Source organism: Gossypium arboreum, chromosome 5 (assembly GCF_025698485.1).
Source record: "Gossypium arboreum isolate Shixiya-1 chromosome 5, ASM2569848v2, whole genome shotgun sequence".
Taxonomy (NCBI): Eukaryota; Viridiplantae; Streptophyta; class Magnoliopsida; order Malvales; family Malvaceae; genus Gossypium; species Gossypium arboreum.
This window is the reverse complement of record NC_069074.1, coordinates 78,962,216-78,985,116: the sequence shown is the minus strand read 5'-3', so window position 1 is coordinate 78,985,116 and position 22,901 is coordinate 78,962,216. Positions and strand designations below refer to the sequence as shown.

General features: G+C 35.5%; 2 protein-coding genes across 2 annotated transcripts in view; both read left to right on the top strand.

Moving 5' to 3' along the window:
- LOC108453280 (ubiquitin carboxyl-terminal hydrolase 25-like) overlaps window positions 1-681 on the top strand; it is a 51,684-nt gene extending 51,003 nt beyond the window's left edge. Inside the window, exon 6 of the mRNA XM_053028013.1 lies at window positions 513-681. Coding sequence (XP_052883973.1) covers window positions 513-552 — 40 coding nt within the window. The 3' untranslated portion in view covers window positions 553-681. The remainder of the gene's footprint in view (window positions 1-512) is intronic.
- Window positions 574-1,906, top strand: LOC108452836 (probable glutathione S-transferase). Its single transcript, XM_017750618.2, has 2 exons — window positions 574-891; window positions 1,299-1,906. The coding sequence occupies exons 1-2, from the start codon at window positions 574-576 to the stop codon at window positions 1,641-1,643; spliced, it is 663 nt and encodes a 220-aa protein (XP_017606107.1). The 3' UTR covers window positions 1,644-1,906.
- The last annotated feature ends 20,995 nt before the right edge of the window (window positions 1,907-22,901 follow it).

The window sequence follows — 22,901 nt, the reverse complement described above, 5'->3', positions numbered from 1 at the left end:
TGTTTTACTTCTATTACTTTCTATGTTTTTTGAGGCCTGTTCCTTGAACCCAAGTCCAAGTGAGAGGCAGGCTTTTTTTAGTTCAAATTTTTATAAATCCAGTCTATTTATAAAAAAATTAAATAATATAAATAGTATGTTACAATGATATAAAAATAAAATAAAATTTTAAAGAAATAATCTCTCAAATTTTATCTCACTTTATTTTGAATTTTCTTATATTTAACATTATTCTCATTTATAATTTTATCCTTTCACTAAATTATTGCAAAATTATATTTATAATAGATGTCCCTCTCAAGTAATTTAATATTATTTTTCATATAATAACAGGGACCGCATGGATTTTATTGTGTAAATTATTGTGTATTTAAAAATGCTTCAGACTTTTTGAGATATATATCTTTTATTTTTAAGAATAATTTATTTGTAGTGAGGAAAGTCACAGGAGACGACCCCACTAACATTAAACTTTTCATCTATAAATACTATGGCAAAACCCTTCAGTTTCTGACATTAGAACCTAAGAAAAAAGAGTTCAAATCATTTTGAATTTGTTTTGAGATTGAAAAAATGGGTGATGAAGATGTAGTATTGTTGGATTTCTGGCCAAGTCCTTTTGGGATGAGAGTGAGGATTGCTCTGGCGGAGAAAGAGATAAAATACGAGTACAAGGAAGAAGATTTGAGGAACAAGAGTGATTTGCTTCTGAAGATGAACCCTGTTCATAAGAAAATCCCTGTTCTAATCTATAATGGAAAACCTGTTTGTGAGTCCCTCATTCAGGTTCAATACATTGATGAGATTTGGCCGCATAAATCTCCCCTACTCCCTACTGATCCTTACCAAAGAGCCATCGCTAGGTTTTGGGGTGATTTTGTTGACAACAAGGTTCTCTCTTATCCATTTCATTTTTATGAGTTTTTGGTTTGCCTTACTGCCTTTGAACTTTTGAGCTTAAGCACTGCTTGCATAGGTTGATTTGGTTCGGTTAGAATTTTCTTGTGTTTTACTTGCTTTCCTTTTTGGGTAATTTTGATAATAAGAAGATATGTTGTTCTGATATTTTATATTCGAACCCCAAGTAGGCTTGGAGACCAAGCTTTTGAACTCTAGTAGGTGTCTCTTAAGAGACTAAACTAAATGGTTTACCTAGGCTACTAATCTAGGTTTAGCTTCAATATCTTTTGCGAATTAGTTTTTTTTTTTAAATTCTTATTTTTCATAATTTAGTATTATATGATTGAAATCATTTAAATTTATCTTGTATGGATAAATTAATGGTCAATGAAATGCAGATATATGATCTAGGAAGGAAATTATGGACCACAAAGGGAGAAGAACAAGAAGCAGCAAAGAAAGAGTTCATTGAGTGCCTGAAATTGTTGGAAGGAGAGCTTGGAAATAAGGCTTATTTTGGTGGGGAGAATCTTGGTTACGTTGATGTTGTGTTGGTTCCATTTTACAGTTGGTTTTATGCCTATGAAAAGTGTGGGAATTTTAGCATTGAAACAGAGTGCCCCAAGTTGATTGCATGGGCTAAAAGGTGCATGGAGAAAGACACTGTTTCCAAGTCCCTGCCTGATCAAGACAAAATCTATGACTTTGTTTTGCATTTGAAGAAAGTGTTCGGAATTGAGTAAAATATTGTGCTTACAATACATTTCAAGACTCGCCTAATATCTATGTTTCTTAAATAAATGGGCACTTCGTTGTGCCTTGAATGTTGATTTGAATTTTGTTTTGTTTTAAGGAGTGGAATTAATTATAATTTTTATGTTTTTTTTTTGTGTTGTTTTTTTCCTCTAATGTCATTGTCAAACTTGGTTGTCCAATTTTGGATTACCAAAAAGTTGTGGCTAATACTGCACTCAATGGAGATTTTTTTTTCCTTTTTTTTAAGAAAGTGTAGCCCCCAAAATTCATAGGATTAGAAATTTAATTTTAATGACTTAGACTTGAAGATTACTTAACTAGAGTAATTTGTAAAAGATGTTATGTTCAGGCCCCACCTTTTTCATTTCTTTTCTGTTTTATTTCAGCAACCAAAGAACTAAGGCCACCTAAAATATATATTAAATGTCGTAGAAAATAACTAAGTATGGGCAACAACCCAGTCGGTAAGCATCATTTCATTATTCCTTAGTTTCTTAAGTTTTATCCATGTCACTCCCTCTTATTTTTTGCTGAGGATAAAAGAGGGATAAAAAATTATTTTTATATATAAATATTAAATTCTATTTTAGGAAATAGTAAAATTAAATTAGGTTGGATCGCATTACAGAGTAATAGGTTAAAAATAATTTAAGAAGTATTTGTAATTGAACCTGATGTGAAAGAGGCTCAAAATTCCTCATATAACCTGAATGGAGCGACAACCCTAGTAGAATTCCAAGGGTGGGATATTCACTCCTCTCCTACTCTAAGGTAGGATGTTATTTTTCTATTTAAAATAAACTTTTACAACTCTAAAATGGTTCTAACTTCTCTTCTTATAAATAAATAGTACCAGTAGAATTATTTACATATCTTTTAAGATATTATTATTCTAACGAAAAATAGAGAGAAATTATTATCAGATTTTAAATATATTTTTACAGAATAACAACTTTATTGATTTCTATTAAAAGAGAGAGTTTTCGTTTTACCTTAAAAAAACATGAATTATGGTTAAACTACTCAATTGCAAAATAAATTAATTTTTCTTACATAAAAATAGTAATTTAATTTTTTCCTTTATTTGAAGTAAATAAGTTTAAATAATATCAATAGTATGTTACGATGATATAAAAATAAAATCAACTTTTAACAGTTTTCAAAACATAATAAGGAATAACTTCTCAATTTTTATCTCACTTTATTTTGAATTTTATTATATTCAAAATTATTATCATTATAGTTTTATCCTTTAACTAAATTATTGAAAAGATTATATTTATAATAGATGTCCCACTCAAGTAATTTAATATTATTTTTCATATAATAGCGGGGACCACACGAAATTATTCTATAAAATTTTAAGGTTGTGGGTGTTTTGAATGGTTTCTTGGTTTTTTTTGTTGATACAATTGGTTTTTTTATTCTCTCATTTTTCTTTTTTTTTTTTTTGCGAATTGGTTTGGGGAGGTTGGATTTATGGAGAAAGATATGGCAAGCTTGTCGTTGGATGATTAGGAAGACAAAATATTGCAGATAGAGAGAGATCTTGACTTTGTGCCTGAGAGGTTGGAATTTTGTGTAGTAGGCTATTTTTTGACGACAAGCATTATATATTTTTCAACGATGAAATATGAAGACTAATCTTTGGCATCTGGTTAAAGGGATTCATATATCGGATATTAGGGAAAAACGACTTTTCGTTTAAGTTTTTTCACAAAATAGATATGGATAGAGTGGCTAAGGGGTCTCCGTGAACTTTTAATAATCACCTCTTAATGTTGCACTACTTAACGAAGGGTGAAGATTCGTTGAAAGTACCACTGATTAATGCAAATTTTTTGGTATAAATTCATGAGATACCGACTGGTTTCTTTACTGAGTCTTTGGGGAGGTAGTTAGGTGATTTTCTTGGGAAATTTTTAGAGTATGATGGGACAAATTTAGGGAAGGGGTTGCGGACTTATTAGTGAGCAGTTATGCAACGTCTATTGAAAAGGAAGAAAAATGTGTTGTTTATTTTCAGGATTTGTTCATATGTTAGTTTGAAGTATGAACAGTTGACCCTACTTTGTTTCTTCTGTAGACGATTAGGACATAATGATTCTTTTTGAAAAGCAAAGATGGCGCTAGGATTTGAAGTGGCCGAGATCGGGTGGGATCTGTCTTTAAGAGCCTAATCTAGAAGAGCTCTTGCAATGAGTAGTGTATGGCTTCGTGAAGAAGGGGAAGGGGTGACAACTGATAGAGATACTAAGGGGCAATGGGGCATGGCGTAATTGGAATGATGTAAAGAGTAGGGAGGGTGGTTCTAATATTGATTCTATACTGGGAGTTAATTTAGAAAGGGAATTCAATCTAGCTTCTCGTTTGGGTGGGGATTCACCTTTAGTTTAGGGACAAGAGGCCATGGATCATGATTCTAAAGAGCGTACGATTGAAGGAGTGATAGGAAAAAAAGACCAAGAAGGGAGGGAGATAAATCTACTGATTGAGAAGATTTGGGTTCTCTGATAGTTAGAAGTAGGAGATATTTGGGAAGCAATCTTTTTAGATCTGCAGCTACAAGGGGCAAGTTGACCAGTCGCAATGAAAATCTTAGCTAGAACGTCCGTGGATTGGGGAGTTTATGGGCGGTAAGAAGACTTCGACATGGGCTGAAGATGTATAGTCTCCATGCGTTCTTCTTTATGTAGACTAATTTGTGTAAGGTATGAATAGAACGAGTGAGAAGAATTTATGGTTTTTTAAATGGCATTGAAGTGGCGATTGAAGGTTCGAAGGGTGGTCTCTGCTTGGTATGGGAGGATGATGTTTCGATAAATCTTAGAACTTATTGAAATTGGCATATTGACGTTGAAATTTCTTATTCTTATGTGGAATGTTAGTAGAGGTTTACAGGGTCTTATGGATCTCCTTATGCACGGAACAATGAGGATTTTTTTGGAGTTATTGAGAAATCTTAAAGGTGATTCGGAAAGTTCTTGGTTTGTTTGTGGAAAATTTAACAAAATAATGTTTGCTAATGAAAAAATGGGTGGTTTGCCTAGAGATGAGAGGAGAATGAAGGCTTTTAGAGGGGTTCTGGAGGAGTGTCAGTTGTTGGATGTTGGGTATTATGGCTCTTGGTTTACATGGGAGAGAGGGAATCTATTGGATATAGGGGTGGCGAACGTTGAATGGATGAACCTATTTCCTAACATGTCAATTCAGCACCTTCCACATTCTTTTTCAAATGGAGAAGACAAAATTGTTTCAAGCACCGACAGAACCAGAAGCGCCCCTTGTTTCAAAGAGAGGAGGACGGGTTATTCATATTTCATTTGATGGTCAGAGGCGAATTGAAAGCTAAGCAGTGGTAATTCTAAAGATTCCCCGGAGGAAAAATAGATATGTCTCCTACGTTACCCATAAATCTCAGACCTATGAATGGGGATATTCCCGAAACTCACAAAGAAAAAAGGAAGTGAGTTAGACAAAAAGAGAAGCAACTTGGACAAAAAGAGAAGTAACTTGGACAAAAAGAAACGAAGTGACTTAGACAAATCTTTTTTGTCGATAACCTCAGACCAATCAATCGAATATTGATTAATACGTAATCGATCGAACATTACTTGAAAACGGCTTTTGTTGGGTATTGGAGCAACATTACCGATTGATAAATCCCTAACTTTAGGTCTTTTTTAAATTGAATCAATTAAAAAAAAATATCATGATGTGCGTATCTAGGGAGTAGTCACTTCAAAGGCAAAGTGAATTCTCCCTAGATACATTTCTTCAATTCGGTCCGAATCTATGGATTGTTTGAAGGTTCAAAATCCATTGGATTCAAAATTTTGATAAATCAATTTGAAATGCTTTTTGGAAAGGGAGTGTATGCGAGTTGTTTATTTCAAGAATAGGTTGGATTCACCCGGTTGTACTTTTTTCATTATAACTAGGAAAGAAAAGAGTGCATGATCCATGAATTACTTCGAATCAATTTTAAAATCATATTATAGAACCATAGCATTTCGTGATTCATTGGTACATCGACTTTGATTCTCTATTAACCAATAATCTGGGACCATTAACATGGTTAAGGCCAAACCCGTTTGAAGTTCGAGATCGTGAGGTACTCTTTCTACTACTATGTTACTAAATACGAAATATTTTCAAAACAAAATGTTTTTTCGATATAAAACACTCATGTCGATAAAACGATTTGAGCCCCTTTTTCCAATGCTCGTGGATAAACGACCAATCCCCGGTAGAAGAGAAGGTTCCATTGAAACTATTATTTATTTCAGGGTGTCTTGTCCTCTTTTTTTTTACTTAAAAAAGAGAGAGAGAGAGAGAGAGAGGAAGTGCAAACAGAAATGGCAAGAAGATATTAGAACATAAATTTGGAAGAGATGTTGGAAGCAGGAGTTCATTTTGGTCATGGTACTAGGAAATGGAATCCTAGAATGGCGCATATATCTCTCGCAAAAGCGTAAGGGTATTCATATTACAAATCGACTAGAAGCGCTCGTTTTTATCGAAGCTTGTGATTTAGTTTTGATGCGACAAGTAAGGAAAACAATTCTTAATTGTTGGTACCAAAAATAAAGCCATTGATTCGGTGGCGCTGGCTGCAATAAGGGCTCGGTGTCATTATGTTAATAAAAATGGCTCGGTGGTATGTTAACAAATTGGCCCACTCTGTAAACGAGGCTTCATAAGTTCGGGGACTTGAGAACAGAACAAAAGGCGGGGGACTCAACCGTCTTAGAAAAGAGATGCGATTATGTTGAAGAGACAATTATCTCGCTTGCAAACATATCTGGCGGGATTAAATATATGACGAGATTGCCTTATATTGTAATCATCGTTGATCAGCAAGAAGAATATCTGACTCTGCGAGAATGTATCACTTTGGGAATTCCAACAATTTGTTTAATCGATACAAATAGCGATCCCGATCTCGCAGATATTTCGATTCCGACAAATGATGAAGCTATAGCTTCAATTCGATTAATTCTTAACAAATTAGTAGTCGCAATTTGTGAGGGTCGTTCTAGCTATATACGAAATCCTTGATTAATAATAAGATAAATAAATTCTTTTTTGGAACTACATAGATCTATGGAATCGGTTACTATATCCTGAATCGCACAAAAGAGATAAAAAAACTATGAATATTGTGTGATTAGTTTAAATCGGTGTCAAAAATATAGAATTTGAGTAGGCAAGAGAAGATTGAATCAAAATAATTCCTTTTTTAAGTAAAGTTCTATTTACATGGGAGGGCAATATGAATGGTATATCAAACGCACTCAACGGGTTATACGATATCTCGGTGTGGAAGTAAAGGACACGACGAGCATAAATACCCTCTTTAACTTCTATTCGATGGATGAATATCTTTCATAAGGAATCGAGAAAGATGCGACGATTTTTCCAGAAAACCCCAACGAAAAATACTGGACTATTCCTCCTTTCTATCGAGTCGATCATAACCACCGCTACATTCCAAAAAATTGTGCACCACAAATAGGAATTAATAAAGAGGCACGCAATCCCATAGAAAGACATCACGATTCCTTGTGGAAAAAAACTATTTCTTTGAGACGAAATAAAGATATCAAATTCCTACCAAGATAACTAGAAGTTCCAACTAATAAAACCCTAATGAACCAAAAAAGGATAAAGGCCCAAAAAAAATTACTTGTTTTTCGAGATCCCACTATAAATTCTATCCATATAGATTCGATCGCCAACTCATACATACTAAATCCAGTTGCATTTTATTGAATTGAGAGAATAACCAAAAAATTCGACTTTACTTTTTTTGTTTCAAGTAACTCTCATCAACTAGTACTATTTTGATATGAACTTTTAGAAGGAATTCATCAAATTGCTTCGATCTAAAATCATCCCTTTATATGATTGCCTATACGGATCTACTAGATATATAGACTTTAATTTCATACATCCGTTCGGTGCCGATCCACTTGCTATAATTCATTTAACCCTATACCATGTTTACGTATGCATAAGAGGGGCTTTTTCATTTATGTTCGGTTCGGGTAAGCCGGATGTTATACAATATTCTACTAAATAGGTATCCATGACATCTAAGTCTTGAAAAAAAATAGATAATACAAGGTACTTTATTGCTTAGTTTGGCTTTTATGGAAGCTTTAACAATTTATGGGCTGGTTGTAGCATTGGCACTCTTATTTGCGAATCCCTTTGTTTAATCCTATAAACATGAGAATTTTGTATTTTTTTTTCTTATTTTATGGCTTGGGACTTACTCCTCGCTTTTCGAATTCTATCAAGATTTCACCCCTACAATTAATTATTCGTTGGGACAATAATCCATGGGAAGGATTAATTTGAGGATGAGGAATTATCACACCGACTCGCTTTCTTCCTTCCCCTTCTTAGTTCAAGAGAACCCCTTATTTCATTTCTCATTTATTGTTTAAAGGAGTGTTGCAACGAATGAGGTATTTTGCCATTGACATGAAACCTGCCCCCTAATTCTAATAAGAATTAATTGGGAATTTTCAATTGAAAAAAAAATACATTTCTAGCTAACTAGATAAATAGAATATATTTTTGACTCCGTTTAGACATAGGTAAATGAAAATTCATTATTATGATTATGAATAATTTTATAAAAATTTAATAATTTATTAAAACAAAAAAGAAATACATAGAATTAGAATAATTAGAATAATATAAATATGATAGAATAGAATAAATTGAAAAGGAGTTAAAGCGATATAATACAAAAAAAAGAACCGAGTTCTTTTTTTAGTCTATCTAAAATAAAATAGGAGATCATATGAAAATATAACCGATTCTTTCGCTTCCTTGGGTCCTTGGCCATCCTTGAGGAGTTTGGGTTAATACCGATATTTTAGCAACAAATCCAATAAATCTAAGTGTAGTCCTTGGTGTATTGATCTTTTTGGAAAGGAGTGTATGCGAGTTGTTTATTTGAAGAATAGGTGGATTCACCCAGTTGTACTTTTTTCATTATAACTAGGAAAGAAAAGAGTGCATGATCCCATGAATTACTTCGAATCAATTTTAAAATCATATTATAGAACCATAGCATTTCATGATTCATTGGTACATCGACTTTGATTCTCTATTAACCAATAATCTGGGACCATTAACATGGTTAAGGCCAAACCCGTTTGAAGTTCGATTCAGTGAGGTACTCTTTCTACTACTATGTTACTAAATACGTAAATATTTTCAAAACAAAATGTTTTTCGATATAAAACACTCATGTCGATAAAACGATTTGAGCCCCTTTTTCCAATGCTGAATCGATAAACTAATTTTGGTATAAATAATCCATATAAAGTATTTGAAATACAGGAAAGAAATACCATTCAGGTAATATTTCCAAAGGAGTTGCAAATGGATCCGCGGGTTCACCAATCATTGAAGGTTCTAGAACCGCTAAACCCACATTACAAGCAATAGTACCGAGAATTACTACTGGAAAAATATATAAAAGATCATTGGGCCATGCGGGTTCCCCATAATAATTATGACCCATACCTTTAGCTAACTTAGCTTTTAATACAGGATTGTTCAAGTCAGGTTTTTTTGTTATTAGGATAGGTGAATTTTTCTAGATCCATCCCCCAAAGGAACCGGACATGATAATTTTTCATCATCCGGCTCAAGCAAAAGTCAATCGAATCAAATGGATACAAACGGATACCTAGAAAAGGGTATTTTGTTTTTTGAAACTATATATTTCGAAATAATTACGAACATATTAATATATTTTAATTTTCAATAAAAAGGAATCTGAAATTCTTATCAACCTGTTAATTTGTAATTGAATTTTTATTTATTGACCAAAGGCCTCATTCTTTTTTTAATTCAAACCAAACAGTCTTTTAACTTAAACCAAAACGGAACCTTAAAAGAATGAATGGGAAATTTCTCTTTACTTTAATAGAACAGGAGGTTTACTTACTGAGTTTTTCTTTGAATTGAATTCAAAATTGTTCGAACTGTATAATCGTCAATTACTGACATTGGTAAACGGCCTCATTGGTAAGTGCTACAAGATCTCGTACATTGGAACCCACGGTTATGGACCCGAATCCATTAGTATGGAACATTTTCTTTTCCAAGTGAAATCCCCTAGTATATGAAAGAGTGAAAAAGTGCTTTCGTTGTTGTGGAATAAGAAGCCTTCGTATCTTAATACATGTATTTAATTTATTCGGGGCTATTAGAGTGAGATCCACTTTTTGGGGAATATGAGTTGAAGCAATAACAAGAATATTTCTAGTGGAACATCTTTCACAATCCTTGGAGAGATAGTTCACTAATAGACCGAGGGATAAGTAATTCGCCTCATTCACATCCAGATCATGAATGTTTGGAATCCATATTATGCAAGGAGATAAATAACGATACTTAGTTGACATTCATAAAAAGTATCTAATGAATTATGAGTTCAATACATCTGTTTAGCGAGAAAGGCGGATATTCCTTGCTTATTATCGACAATCACTTATTCACAAACTTTGTGTGGGGCTAATAGTTTTCATTTCCGTCTCGTGGAAAACCCTTTTCGCTCCGCTTAGCCCTATCTCCTCTAGGGTATTTTAGTGATAGGTTCTATAAGAACCGGACGATCCTATTTGTTCAAATACCTAGCGACAAACTCCTATGTTCCTTTCATTACGTATTTCGAACAAGTTCTGGATAACAAGCTTAAAGGTTTTCTTATTGATGATATCGATATTGATGATAGTGACGATATTGATGCTAGTGATGATATTGATGCTAGTGACGCTATTGATGATAGTGACGCTATTGATCGTGACCTTGATACGGAGCTGGAGCTTCTAACTATGATGAATGCGTTAACTATGGATATGATGTCGGAAATAGACCGATTTTATATCACCCTTCAATTCGAACTAGCAAAAGCAATGTCTCCTTGCATAATATGGATTCCAAACATTCATGATCTGGATGTGAATGAGGTGAATTACTTATCCCTCGGTCTATTAGTGAACTATCTCTCCAAGGATTGTGAAAGATGTTCCACTAGAAATATTCTTGTTATTGCTTCGACTCATATTCCCCAAAAAGTGGATCCCACTCTAATAGCCTCAAATAAATTAAATACATGTATTAAGATACGAAGGCTTCTTATTGCACAACAACGAAAGCACTTTTTCACTCTTTCATATACTAGGGGATTTCACTTGGAAAAGAAAATGTTCCATACTAATGGATTCGGGTCCATAACCGTGGGTTCCAATACACGAGATCTTGTAGCACTTACCAATGAGGCCCTATCGATTAGTATTACACAGAAGAAATCAATTATAGACACTAATACAATTAGATCTCGCTCTTCATAGACAAACTTGGGATTTGCGATCCTGTAAGATCGGTTCAGGATCATGGGATCCTTTTCTATCGATAGGAAGGGTCATTGTACAAAATGTACTTCTAAGTAATTGCCTCTTAGATCCTATATCTATCTATATGAAGAAGAAATCATGTAACAAAGGGGATTCTTATTTGTACAAATGGTACTTCGAGCTTGGAACGAGCATGAAGAAATTAACGATACTTCTTTATCTTTTGAGTTGTTCTGCCGGATCGGTCGCTCAAGACCTTTGGTCTCTACCCGGACCTGATGAAAAAAATGGGATCACTTCTTATGGGTTATTATAAAAGCACAATTTAGGACTAACTAGTAAAAGGCCTAGAGCCGGAAGCGATCTTAGAAACCAATCGCGCCCCGGTAAAAAATCTCAATACCGTATTCGTTTAGAAGAAAAATAAAATTGCATTTTCATTATGGCCTTACAGAATGACAATTACTTAAATACGTTCAGTATTGCCGTAAAAGCCAAAGGGTCAACAGTCGTTTACTACAATTACTTGAAATGCGGTTGGATAACATCCTTTTCAATTGGGTATGGCTTGACTATTCCTCAAGCCCGCCAATTTGTTAACCATAGACATATTTTAGTTAATGGGCGTCACAGTAGATATACCAAGTTATCTCTACAAACCCCGAGATATTATTTCAATGAGGATGAACAAAAATCTAGAACTCGATTCAAAATTATCTTGATTCATCCACCAATGAGGAATTACCACAACATTTGACCTTTCACACATTACAATATAAAGGATTAGTCAATCAAATAATAGATAGGAAATGGGTTGGTTTGAAAATAAATGAATTGCTTGTCGTAGAATATTATTCTCGTCAGACTTAAACCTAACTAAAATAACAAAACAAGGGTTCTGCCCCCCTTTTCACCTGAGTTAAGGTTAAGTAAAGGAAGACAGAGTGGAACCATGCAGTACCAGGCACGAGATAGATCTTCCAAAGAACAAGGCTTTTTTCTAATAAGCCAATTCATTTGGGATCCTGCGGATCCACTCTTTTTCCTATTCAAAGATCAGCCTTTTGTCTCTGTGTTTTCACACCGAGAATTCTTTGCAGATGAAGAGATGTCAAAGGGGCTTCTTACTTCCCAAACAGATCCTCCTACATCTATATATAAACGCTGGTTTATCAAGAATACGCAAGAAAAGCATTTCGAATTATTGATTCATCACCAGAGATGGCTTAGAACCAATAGTTCATTATCTGGCTTGGCTATTCCACCCAGCCGAGCCATTCCTTTTTATTAATATTAAGATTCTTAATTAAGAAGCGGGAAAAGAAATAAAGAAAGAAATCTATTCATCGAGCAAAAGGAGAGAGAGGATTCGAACCTCGATAGTTCTTTGTTTCGAACTATACCGGTTTTCAAGACCGGAGCTATCAACCACTCACCATCTCTCCAAAGCTAATTTCTATTTTATTTTTATTCCACCGAATCGAACATGGCCATATGAGTTGATACCATCACTATGTATAGAAAGATATCGTGTGTGAACCTATAGGTCAATCTATTTATCTGTATATATAGATAGATGAAATGCATAATCTAGCATGCCTATTTGTGAACGTGAAATAAAAAAATCACCCTCGACCCCATGTCCGAATAAAAGCGGTTAAAGGGTTGGAAATAAGTCATATAGAATCAATCGATTCATGGTAAAATCCTCTACCTTGCATTTTATTAATTTTTTTGGTCAATATCATAGAGGATCAAATGGTATAGTTCTTTTGTTGGTAGCTTGGAGGATTAGAAACATGACTATTGCTTTCCAATTGGCTGTTTTTGCATTAATTGCTACTTCGTCAATCTTACTGATTAGTGTACCTGTTGAAGAATGAGCCGGCGACTCATAGGCAGTGGCTTGGTTAAGGGAACCCACCGGAGCCGTAGCGAAAGTGAGTCTTCATAGGGCAATTGTCACTGCTTATGGACCCGAACCTGGGTGATCTGTCAATGATTTAATATCGATTTGTCTCGGGTTAACCAAAAGGGGTTAATTACATGAGTTTCAAACTCTAATTTGGATTAAATTAATAATAAGTTTTATCTTTTCTCCCACCTTCAGAAAAATAAAGCATAGGCATTTCGGGGCGAAGAACGAATGGATCTTGTAGGATTCCCAAGAAATTCTTCGATTTCTTCCAGAAGTAGATGATTATTCATCCGCTTCTCATGTTCCGTGAATAGCCAGGACATTGAGGAATATCCAAAAAGGCACTTAGGGAATCGGTCTGATTCTATCTCCGTTCGTTCCGTTTGAAGAAAGGAAGGATCCCAAAGAATCGATCTTTCTTTTAGTTGTTGAATCTCTCTTTGATTGATCAATGTGTGATATTCCGAATCCTCATTACTGGTTTTCAGTGCTATCTTCTATTTTTAACTTAAGAAAAAAAAATGATAAATCTAGATACGACCCTAGATGTATATTTTCTATTTTCTATTTGATATTGGTTGACATGGGTATATAAGTCATGTTATACTGTTGAATAACAAGCCTTCAATTATCTAGTTCTAGATAATTTGTGCGCTTGGGAGTCCCTGATGATTAAATAAACCAAGATTTTACCAAACCATCCGATGTAAAGACGGTTTTTAGTGCTAGTTATCCAGTTACAGAAGCGACCCCATAGGCTTTCGCTTATGCTCTCTAAAATTGCGTCATGGTAAAATCTTGGTTTATTTAATCATGACTCCTAAGTTTAACAAATTATCTAGAACTAGATAATTGAAGGCTTGTTATTCAACAAGATAACATGACTTATATACCCGTGTCAACCAATATCAAATAGAAAATAGAAAATATACATCTAGGGTCGATCTAGATTTATCATTTTTTTTTGATCCTCGGATCCACTCTTTTCCTATTCAAAGATCAGCCCTTTGTCTCGTGTTTTCACACCGAGAATTCTTTGCAGATGAAGAGATGTCAAAGGGGCTTCTTACTTCCCAAACAGATCCTCCTACATCTATATATAAACGCTGGTTTATCAAGAATATGCAAGAAAATCACTTCGAATTATTGATTCATCGCCAGAGATGCTTAGAACCAATAGTTCATTATCTAATGGATTTTTCTGTTCTAATACTCCATCCGAGAGTTATCAGTATTTATCAAATCTGTTCCTATCTAACGGAAGACTATTGGATCAAATGACAAAGACATTGTTGAGAAAAAGATGGCTTTTCCCGGATGAAATGAAAATTGGATTCATGTAAGAGGAGAAAGGTTTCCCATTACTTAGCCAGAAAGATATGTGGTCATGAAATAGGGATTAAGTGGAACAGAATTGACTCGGTCCGTGACCCCTGGATACCGAAGGCGTCCTTAGGGTGATCTCGTAGTTCCTACGGGGTGGAGACGATAGGGTTGGTCCATGGATTTTCCTTCCTTTTGCCGCATTTCGTTTAAAGGGTTGAAGGGAGATAGTGCATCAAGTCGTTCGCAAGGGCCAACTTGATCCTCTTCCCGTGGATCCCAGATGGGGAACCTAGGGAGCCACCGACTCAACTACCGTCCATGTACGATCCATACTAGATCCGACCAACCGCCCATCCTACCTCTTCTACGTTCTTGATGACCCATCTTTGTCTCAAGAGAGTCTTTCGGTGGCATGTTTGGTCCTCTTCCCCATTACTTAGAAAAAGTGGGCCACCGATTCGGTACAAGATACTATCATTACCACTTTGGACAATTAGACACCCAACCCAGTAATCACAACGACCCAATTGCAAGAGCGGAGCTCTACCAACCGAGCTATATCCCCGAGCCAAGTGGAGCATGCATGAAGGAGTCGATGCTTCTTTTATTCTTTTCCTTGGCGCAATTGGGCCATCTTGGACTTGAACCAGAGACCTCGCCCGTGAAGTAAATCATCACACCTACGGTCCAACCAATTGGAAGAGAATCAATAGATTCTTTTTCGGGAGCGATTAATCCTTCCCGAACGCAGCATACAACTCTCCGTTGTACTTGCTCTCCAAGTGTGCTTGATTCATTCTCAATAGCCATGAGATGATCATCTTAGGGTGATCCTTTTGTCAATGTAGCATCTACATCAAGAATTCAAGTATTGTATACGTCATTAGTCCGATCCTTTATAGGAACTACCCGTAATAACGAACTTACAAAATGGATCTGTTTATCATAAAGAGAATCGTTGTTCCTGACCCTGCTTCACCTTAATTGTTATTTGAACAAGTCAAAGTCAAAGTTATGTCTTGGTCTGAGTGGGGATAGCATTTCTCTTCGCATGTCCATGGAGTTTTGAAAATCCAAACATCTCGAGAGATAGATAGAGATGTAGGAATTTATCGAACGAACCGCACTCCTTCAGATACGCCAAGAGTCCATTGATGAGAAGGGTGGGAAAGCTTGAACCCAATTCCAACAAATGATGAATATAAGCGCAATTGAAATTCACGGGAGTTATACATTTGTGTATTGATAAGACTATTCACTATTTCTTAAAGCTCGATCTCTCTCCGGATGAACCATATAGCCAAGAGAAACCATGAACCGAATAGAAGAGCTTGCCCCACCCATGAGTAAATATTTCGTAGTAGCCTCATTAGACCGTACATCTTTCTTGGTGTATCCAGATAATAGGTAGGAGCATAAACTGAAACATTCGGAGCTACAAAGATAGTTATTAAATCGTTAGCACCGGATAAAAATATTCCTCCTAGAGTAGTCATATCTGAATAATGTAAACTCTGTTATAGCCATTTCAGTACATTCAATGTACTCTACGGATAGAGGAATACATAGAGTTGAACATAGTAAAATAAGAAATTGAAAGATGATATCAATAAATACCTTGTTTTTTATTTTGTTCTATTTATTTAGTTGTTCCCATAAATTATGACCTTGATAACGCTCTAGATTCATATCAGGATCATTAAATAGAAAGTTTAATGAAAAGAAAAAGAGTAAAGTAAACAAAAAAGAAGACTCTTTTTTGTTTTCATTTTCAAATTGATTATTGATCGATTTATTTGGCAATAACGAAAGGATTCCTAGTAACTAGTAATCCGCGTCGCTCTCACTCAAAGTGCATATCCGTATGGATATCAATATATCACTCGCGCCTTTGTTTGTTACAACTCGACTTCGAATCTAAAATCTAAATAGAAAATGGCTTGAATGAAATCATAAGACTATCTCTGTTGTACACTTTTCTTTATTTCCCTGGGATTGTAGTTCAATTGGTCGAGCACCGCATACTGTCAAGGCGGAAGTTGCGGGTTCGAGCCCCGTCAGTCTCGACGGATATAATTTTTAAAATACATCAATTAATCCCTCCGTTTTCTGTCAAAGGGGATACAAATGACTGCTTTTCCACTTTCACCGTTTACAAATAGTTTCCAAATAAACCCCAACAAAAGAGAGAAATGAAAAAAAAAAAAAGCTAAAGATATCGTTGGGAATGAATCTATTCCATAGCTATTTGGAACTGGAATTAACGAACAAGGAATACCCATATTTGTGTTTAGTAGTTCCAAATAGAAATCTAAATGGGGCGTGGCCAAGTGGTAAGGCAACGGGTTTTGGTCCCGCTATGCGGAGGTTCGAGTCCTTCCGTCCCAGAGCATACTCTATTTATATATCAGAATAACCATATCCGAATCTAAATTGCTCTTTTTTGTTTTTAATAACCTTCTTTCTAACATCAAGTATTGGAGAAAATGTGATTCTTGCTTTTGATTTTTAATGATTTCTTAAGATTGGCACTCGAACAACTCGTGAGATTCTTTGGATCTATTCTACCGAGTTATTTGATCTATCGGGTTATTTGAAGATGCAGTAGATTCAAAAAGATTAGTTTATTTGTGTTATTTAGAATATTCGTGATATTATTAGTATTTTCGTAATATTATTATTAATGATATTCTTTATTTTTATTTTTTTATTAGAATCGAAAAGTTTAATTAGAATAGAAAAGTATAATAAAAGTTTAAAAATAAAAAATATTGCATTCAGAGAATCATACAATATGGGGTAGTTTGAATTCTTATTGAGGCTTTTTCTTCCTAAATTATTTATTTATTTCATATAGCATAGAGAAGGAAATTGATTTCATATAGAAAGTATAGATAGATTACTATGTATCGATTGAACCAATGACTATTCATGATTCCATAATTGAATCAATGCTCCAAACTAGAGGAATGTTATGGTAAAACTTCGTTTGAAACGATGTGGTAGAAAGCAACGTGCGACTTGAAGGACATGATCATTGTGGATGTCAAAACCCACCACTTTCCGTTATGTAGAAATGAAGGTGCTTTTGCTCGACATCCTTTGTTCTATTATAATCCATCTTTTTGTTGGGTTGTAATGTAAATAGTACATGATGGAGCTCGAAGAGAAACATCCATTTTTCAGGGGCAAGGATCTAGGGTTAGTTAATGGAAATCAATAAGTTGGAACAACTTCGTAAGTCTATTTGTGATATAGAAATCGAAAGGATTCGATTCAAACTATTTTCAAATCAAAAAGAAAAGTTGTTGGAATTGGTAAAACTCTTTCGATCAAAAGTGGTATAAAGATAAACTATTTGTAATATAATTTGATCATTATGAGCAAATCCAAAATCTTTGTATATAGAGCCAATCATTAGTTCCCAACCGTGGGGCGAATGAAATCCTATACATAAATCGGTTAATAAAAGAATAGAAAAAGCTTTTATTGTGTCGCTTAAATTATATAGGAATTCTTGAACCCAAGAGTTAAGAATAAGAAGTTCTTCATTCCCCAAAATAGAATAACCACTTAGAATAACGAAACAGATTAGATTGGTCGAGAAGTACAAAATCGTATGGATATGATCCTCATTGTGCAGCTTGATAAATTGGATCGTTTCTTTTTGGATTCCTATATGAAGCTTTTGTAGATGTGTTTCCGGGTATTCTTTTATCATTTCGTCCAACAGGAAGAGTTCCTCTACTTCGTAAAAGATAGAAATTCTGATTTAAGGCATGGAGGGTTTTGGAAAGTTCTTTTATTGAGGAAGTGGAGAGTATTTTGAAGGTCTCTTCGATTGGATTGCTTAGTAAGTTGGATGTTTTGAAAAAAGGTTTTGAAAAATGGGCTAAATAAACAAAATGTGTAACACCCCAAACCCGACCTAGAAGTTTAAGTTGAACTTAGACGAGTTAAACCAACGCATTAAAAATCGATTCCTTTTCAGAATTTTAACTTTAATGACCAAAAATTCATTTTTGTTGGTTTAGGTGATTTTATAGTTTTGTGTTAGAAATTGACTGATACGGACAAGATTATCAAAAGGAAAGCAAGGCAAATCCAAAGACAATTTACAAACCCAAAAGATCATTTCACAATTATTAAAGTGCAAGACAATTTAAGCTCTCGTATGCTGTCCAATCCTAAATCCGATGTTTTTCTAAAAAGAAGAAGGTAAGACAAAGGGTGAGTTACCAATCACCGCGTATAACCAAACTCAATACAAGTAAGTAGAGCATACTTATAATTCGTAGTAATGCAAAGAACTTAAGAGTAGCTGTATAACCAATACGGACAAATCTAAAGTATCACAAAGATTTGATCAAAGGTGGTACAACAATACAAATAAAAAACAAAATAGAGTAGAAAAAAATAAATCATACAGTACAAAATCAAATAAAGTAGAACAAAATTGAATGGTACAAAGAAGAGCAAAATTGAACAAAACAGAACAGAACAAAACAGAACAAAACAGAGTAGAATAGAGCATGTATGTTTATGCAGATGCAGTATTTTCAAACAGATCAGATGTAACGCCCCAAAAGTTTAGAGTTCTTAATTTTGTATTATTTGACACAAATTACATGTTTGCTTTACTGGCTTAATGATTTGAGTGGGTTTGAGAGTGTTTGAGAAGCCTAGGTTTAAGTCTTGGCTGTTGTTAATTTTCAGTATTGCTCTTAAATGAATCTGGACACTGTCATATAGGCCTTACAAATAATAGTGCTTGTTTTATGACACAAAGAGAGCGTGTGGTCTAGTAGCAAGGTGGCGTGTTGCTTCTGCTGGGGTACTTGAGTTCGAGTCTTGGGTCGCGCAATGGAGTAATTATATTGCTGTTGAGCTAGGTAGGTAGTGGAGTTGGACTAAGACTTTTAGGTTGAATTGGTCATGAGAGTTTGAATAGAGTTTCAATGGGATGTTGGAGTGTTTTTTGGAAAGAATCAGGTAGAGATATTAGGAGAAAATCAAGGATTTTGAGGGTGTGGTTGTGGTAGTACCGAATTGGGTTTCTAGCTACTCAGAATTTCTGCTGTAATTCCTTTGGGGGAGTATTCCTCGTTTCGGTTTCTCATTTTGGCACTTTTCTTTTGTATTATTCTCTCTAGCTGAATATTTTTGGTTCGTAAAAACGTAAATCTCACTTTGGTCAATTGGTAGTAAGTTGAGTGCTTCTTTGTACCTTTAGGGTTTGTGGTTTCTGTTCTTCGATTTTCTCTCCTAGCCAAACATCTCTTTTCTCTCTTCTCTAAGTTTTTTTTCCTTCTTCCCTTTTTGCTCTTTTTTTGTTAGTGAACTGGTTGCTCACTGTCCTTTCTTCTCCTCTTTTTCGTCTATTTTGGTTGGTTTCACTGGTTCATGACCGATTCTCTCATCCTTATTTCTTCATCTTGTTGTGGATTGATGACTGTGGTAGGTACATTCGACTCTTGCTTATTTTTTTTTTAATTTTTTTCTGGTTACCTCTGCTTTAAGCAGAATGCTCTTCCATTCTCTTATTCTCTTATAGCCGATTCTTGTTCTATTCTTTTAGGTGTGTTATTATTTTAATTCTCAAAAGTTTCTTCAAGAAGTGAAGGAGTTTTAGTGATATTTAGCCGTTGAAACCATTTTCTTATCACCCGATTTAAGTAAGTATGTGGGCTAACATGTGGAGTGTTGGCCGAATGTCCTATCTTTGGTTTTAAGTGTTATTTAGGCAATAGGTTTCAATTCAAATCTCTGGATTATGCAATTGTTGTTAATGGGTTCCTTGGATAATACAACTTTTCAACAAAAGAGGGTGTGGCCAACCTTCGATTAACATTATTGACGGGTTAAACTTCATTCGTGGATTATGGCAAGTGTTGTTGCTGTTCTTTTTGGGACTAAGTATTAGTAAGAGTGTGTTGACCCTAATGCCAAATGTTTAAACCGAATGTCTTGATTAATGTAGGTTCGTGTTCGAAGGCTTTTTACAAGTATTCGCAACCAGGTGTGTAATCACACCCCCTTTCAACTATAAAACGGCAAAAGCCAAAAAGCCAAAGATACGACGTTTGATGCCACACGAGCGTGTGATTGCTCGTGTGGTAAAACCAAGCCTACAAATCATGGGTATAAGACTGTAGAGGCCACCATGGGCATTCTCGTGGGCTTAAGCTATTTTTGGCCATGTTGGGCCGAAATGGGCCGTGTGGGCCCAATGAGCTCGTGGGCTCCATACAGATAAAATCCACGATATGTGGCAAATACTGAGCTGGGCTGTGTAGTTCGTATAGCCATGGCTAAACCTGGGCTAAAATGGCCACTTGAGCGTATGGGCCCACTTAGGCCGAATAATGGGCCTCGGGCCCATCTACACTGTTATGGCCGCTAAACCCCTAGTGATATAATGACTAATGTGTCTAGGATGTATATGACTGTACTGAGTATGACATTCTACGTACACGTATGATTTATGACATGACATTCTGTATGGGGTTGGGATTCTGTTAAGGAAGAAGTGTACTGTTGCTGGTGGCTTTGCCACATATACTGATATTGGCAGCTCTGCTGCGTATCACATCTTGGCGACTTTCTTTGTGATATTATTATGGCGACTTTGTCTGCGATATTAGTGTGTTGGCTGGGTGGGTCGACTTTGTCCCCACATAGTGTGTTGGTGGTATAGAATGGTGCGTTGGCTAGATTGGGTTAGGTTGGATTACTGTACTATTTTGTTACTGTATTGGACTAAGGCCCACTCTATACTACTTCTGAATAGGGCTCAGGCCCAGTCTGTTACTATATGTTGTATACTGATTGACTGATAGGGGGTTACATACTGAGTTTTCGTAAGCTCACTCTTTCTTTTCGACTGTACAGGTAATCCTCAGCTATAGCAATTTGGTGTTACAAGGGACCCGGATGTGGCCACATGACTGCAACTAATTTACATTTGGTTTTATTTATACTTAAAGTTTCATTTTGGGTTTATGTTTTTGTAATAAGGCCATTTATGGGATATAATTTTTAATTGGGCTTTTATTTATTTACTTAATATTGCTGGTTTTAAGAAGTCGTGTTTCCAAAATAATAACTGTTTTCAAAAATACATGTTTCAACTTCAAGGTTTTAAAAGCTTCCACAAATCTTAAACAAACTAGCATATCAAAAGCAATTAATCTGGTAAAATGTTTTGACAAGATGATTTGGTAATAGCAAAGAACTTGACTAACTAAAGTTATCGCAAAGACACTACGGTGTGACACATCGGATTCAGGCATAACGTCTGGGCTGGGTTTGGGGTGTTATATTTAGTGGTATCAGAGCCAGGTTACAAAACTCGGCTGTGTAATGGATTTTGAAAATGTTTGAAATTTTTAGAAAACTGTTCTTGAAATATTTTGGAGGATTCCCAGGTGTGGCATACTAAGTGTTCAGTGCCAAATCCGTAAGTTTCTTGATAATTGATGATTGATCAGGCTTAAATACAATATTGAGATTGCTTTAGAAATGAGACTGTACTGTGATACTCTAGTTAGAGTAAACTAAAATTGTAGGAAATTGAAATCTGTAGTGAGACCTCGATCTGTGAAAACCAACTCTAATTATTGTTGTTCATAAGACAACTATTAATAATTACTGAAATTACTAACTGATACATAAAACTTCTAAACCGGATAATACGCGAATAAATATGAGTACAAGGGGTACTCACGGAAGGGGTACAAGAGGCCGCGGTAGGGGCTGTAGAAGTGCTAAGGCTGGGTCTTCAGCATCGGGCCACATGCCTAATGTTGAGGCTAGGGAGGCACCAGCTTCTCCGATAACTGAGATGGGATCATACGATCGAACATCTGGGGATGATGCACTATCCCAGGCTATGCACTGAATTCTGGAGAGAGTTGCTGGAACTAATACGGGTGCTATGGGCCGTGGGTCAATTTCAGAATGACTCCAGTCTAATGGAGCGGAAATTTTTAGAGGTGTTTCTGGAGTAGCCCTTAATGTGGCTGAATACTGGTTGGAAGCCACGAAGAGAATAATGGACAATCTCGACTGCACTTCTAAGCAAAAACTAAAGGGTGCAGTATCTTTACTGTGAGACGAAGCCTATCATTGGTGGCTTACCGTGAGAGAGGGTACTCAGGCTGACCGGCTAATATGGGGTTTCTTTAAGACGGCTTTCCAAGGGAAATATGTGGGTGTAAGTTATGTGGACACCCAAAGAAGGGAATTTTTTAGCTTAACCCAGGGGAATAAATCTATGGCAGAATATGATGCAGAGTTCTTACGACTTAGCCACTATGCTCATGGGATACTGGCGATGAATATGAACGCTGTGTGCATTTCGAGGATGGTGTAACACCCCTAACTCGTGACCGACGCCGGTGTCGGACACGAGGGGTTAACGAGACAAATCCTCTTAAAGTACCGACCAATTTGGCATTTCTGGACAGGCTGGAAAACTGCGTCACCGTCGCCTAAAAAATCATATCTCGAGTTCCAAAACTCGGAAACTGGTTTCGTAAATTTTCCCTGAATTTAGACTCATATATCCATCCATGGATTTATTTTTAGAATTTTTGGTTGGGCCAATTGGTACA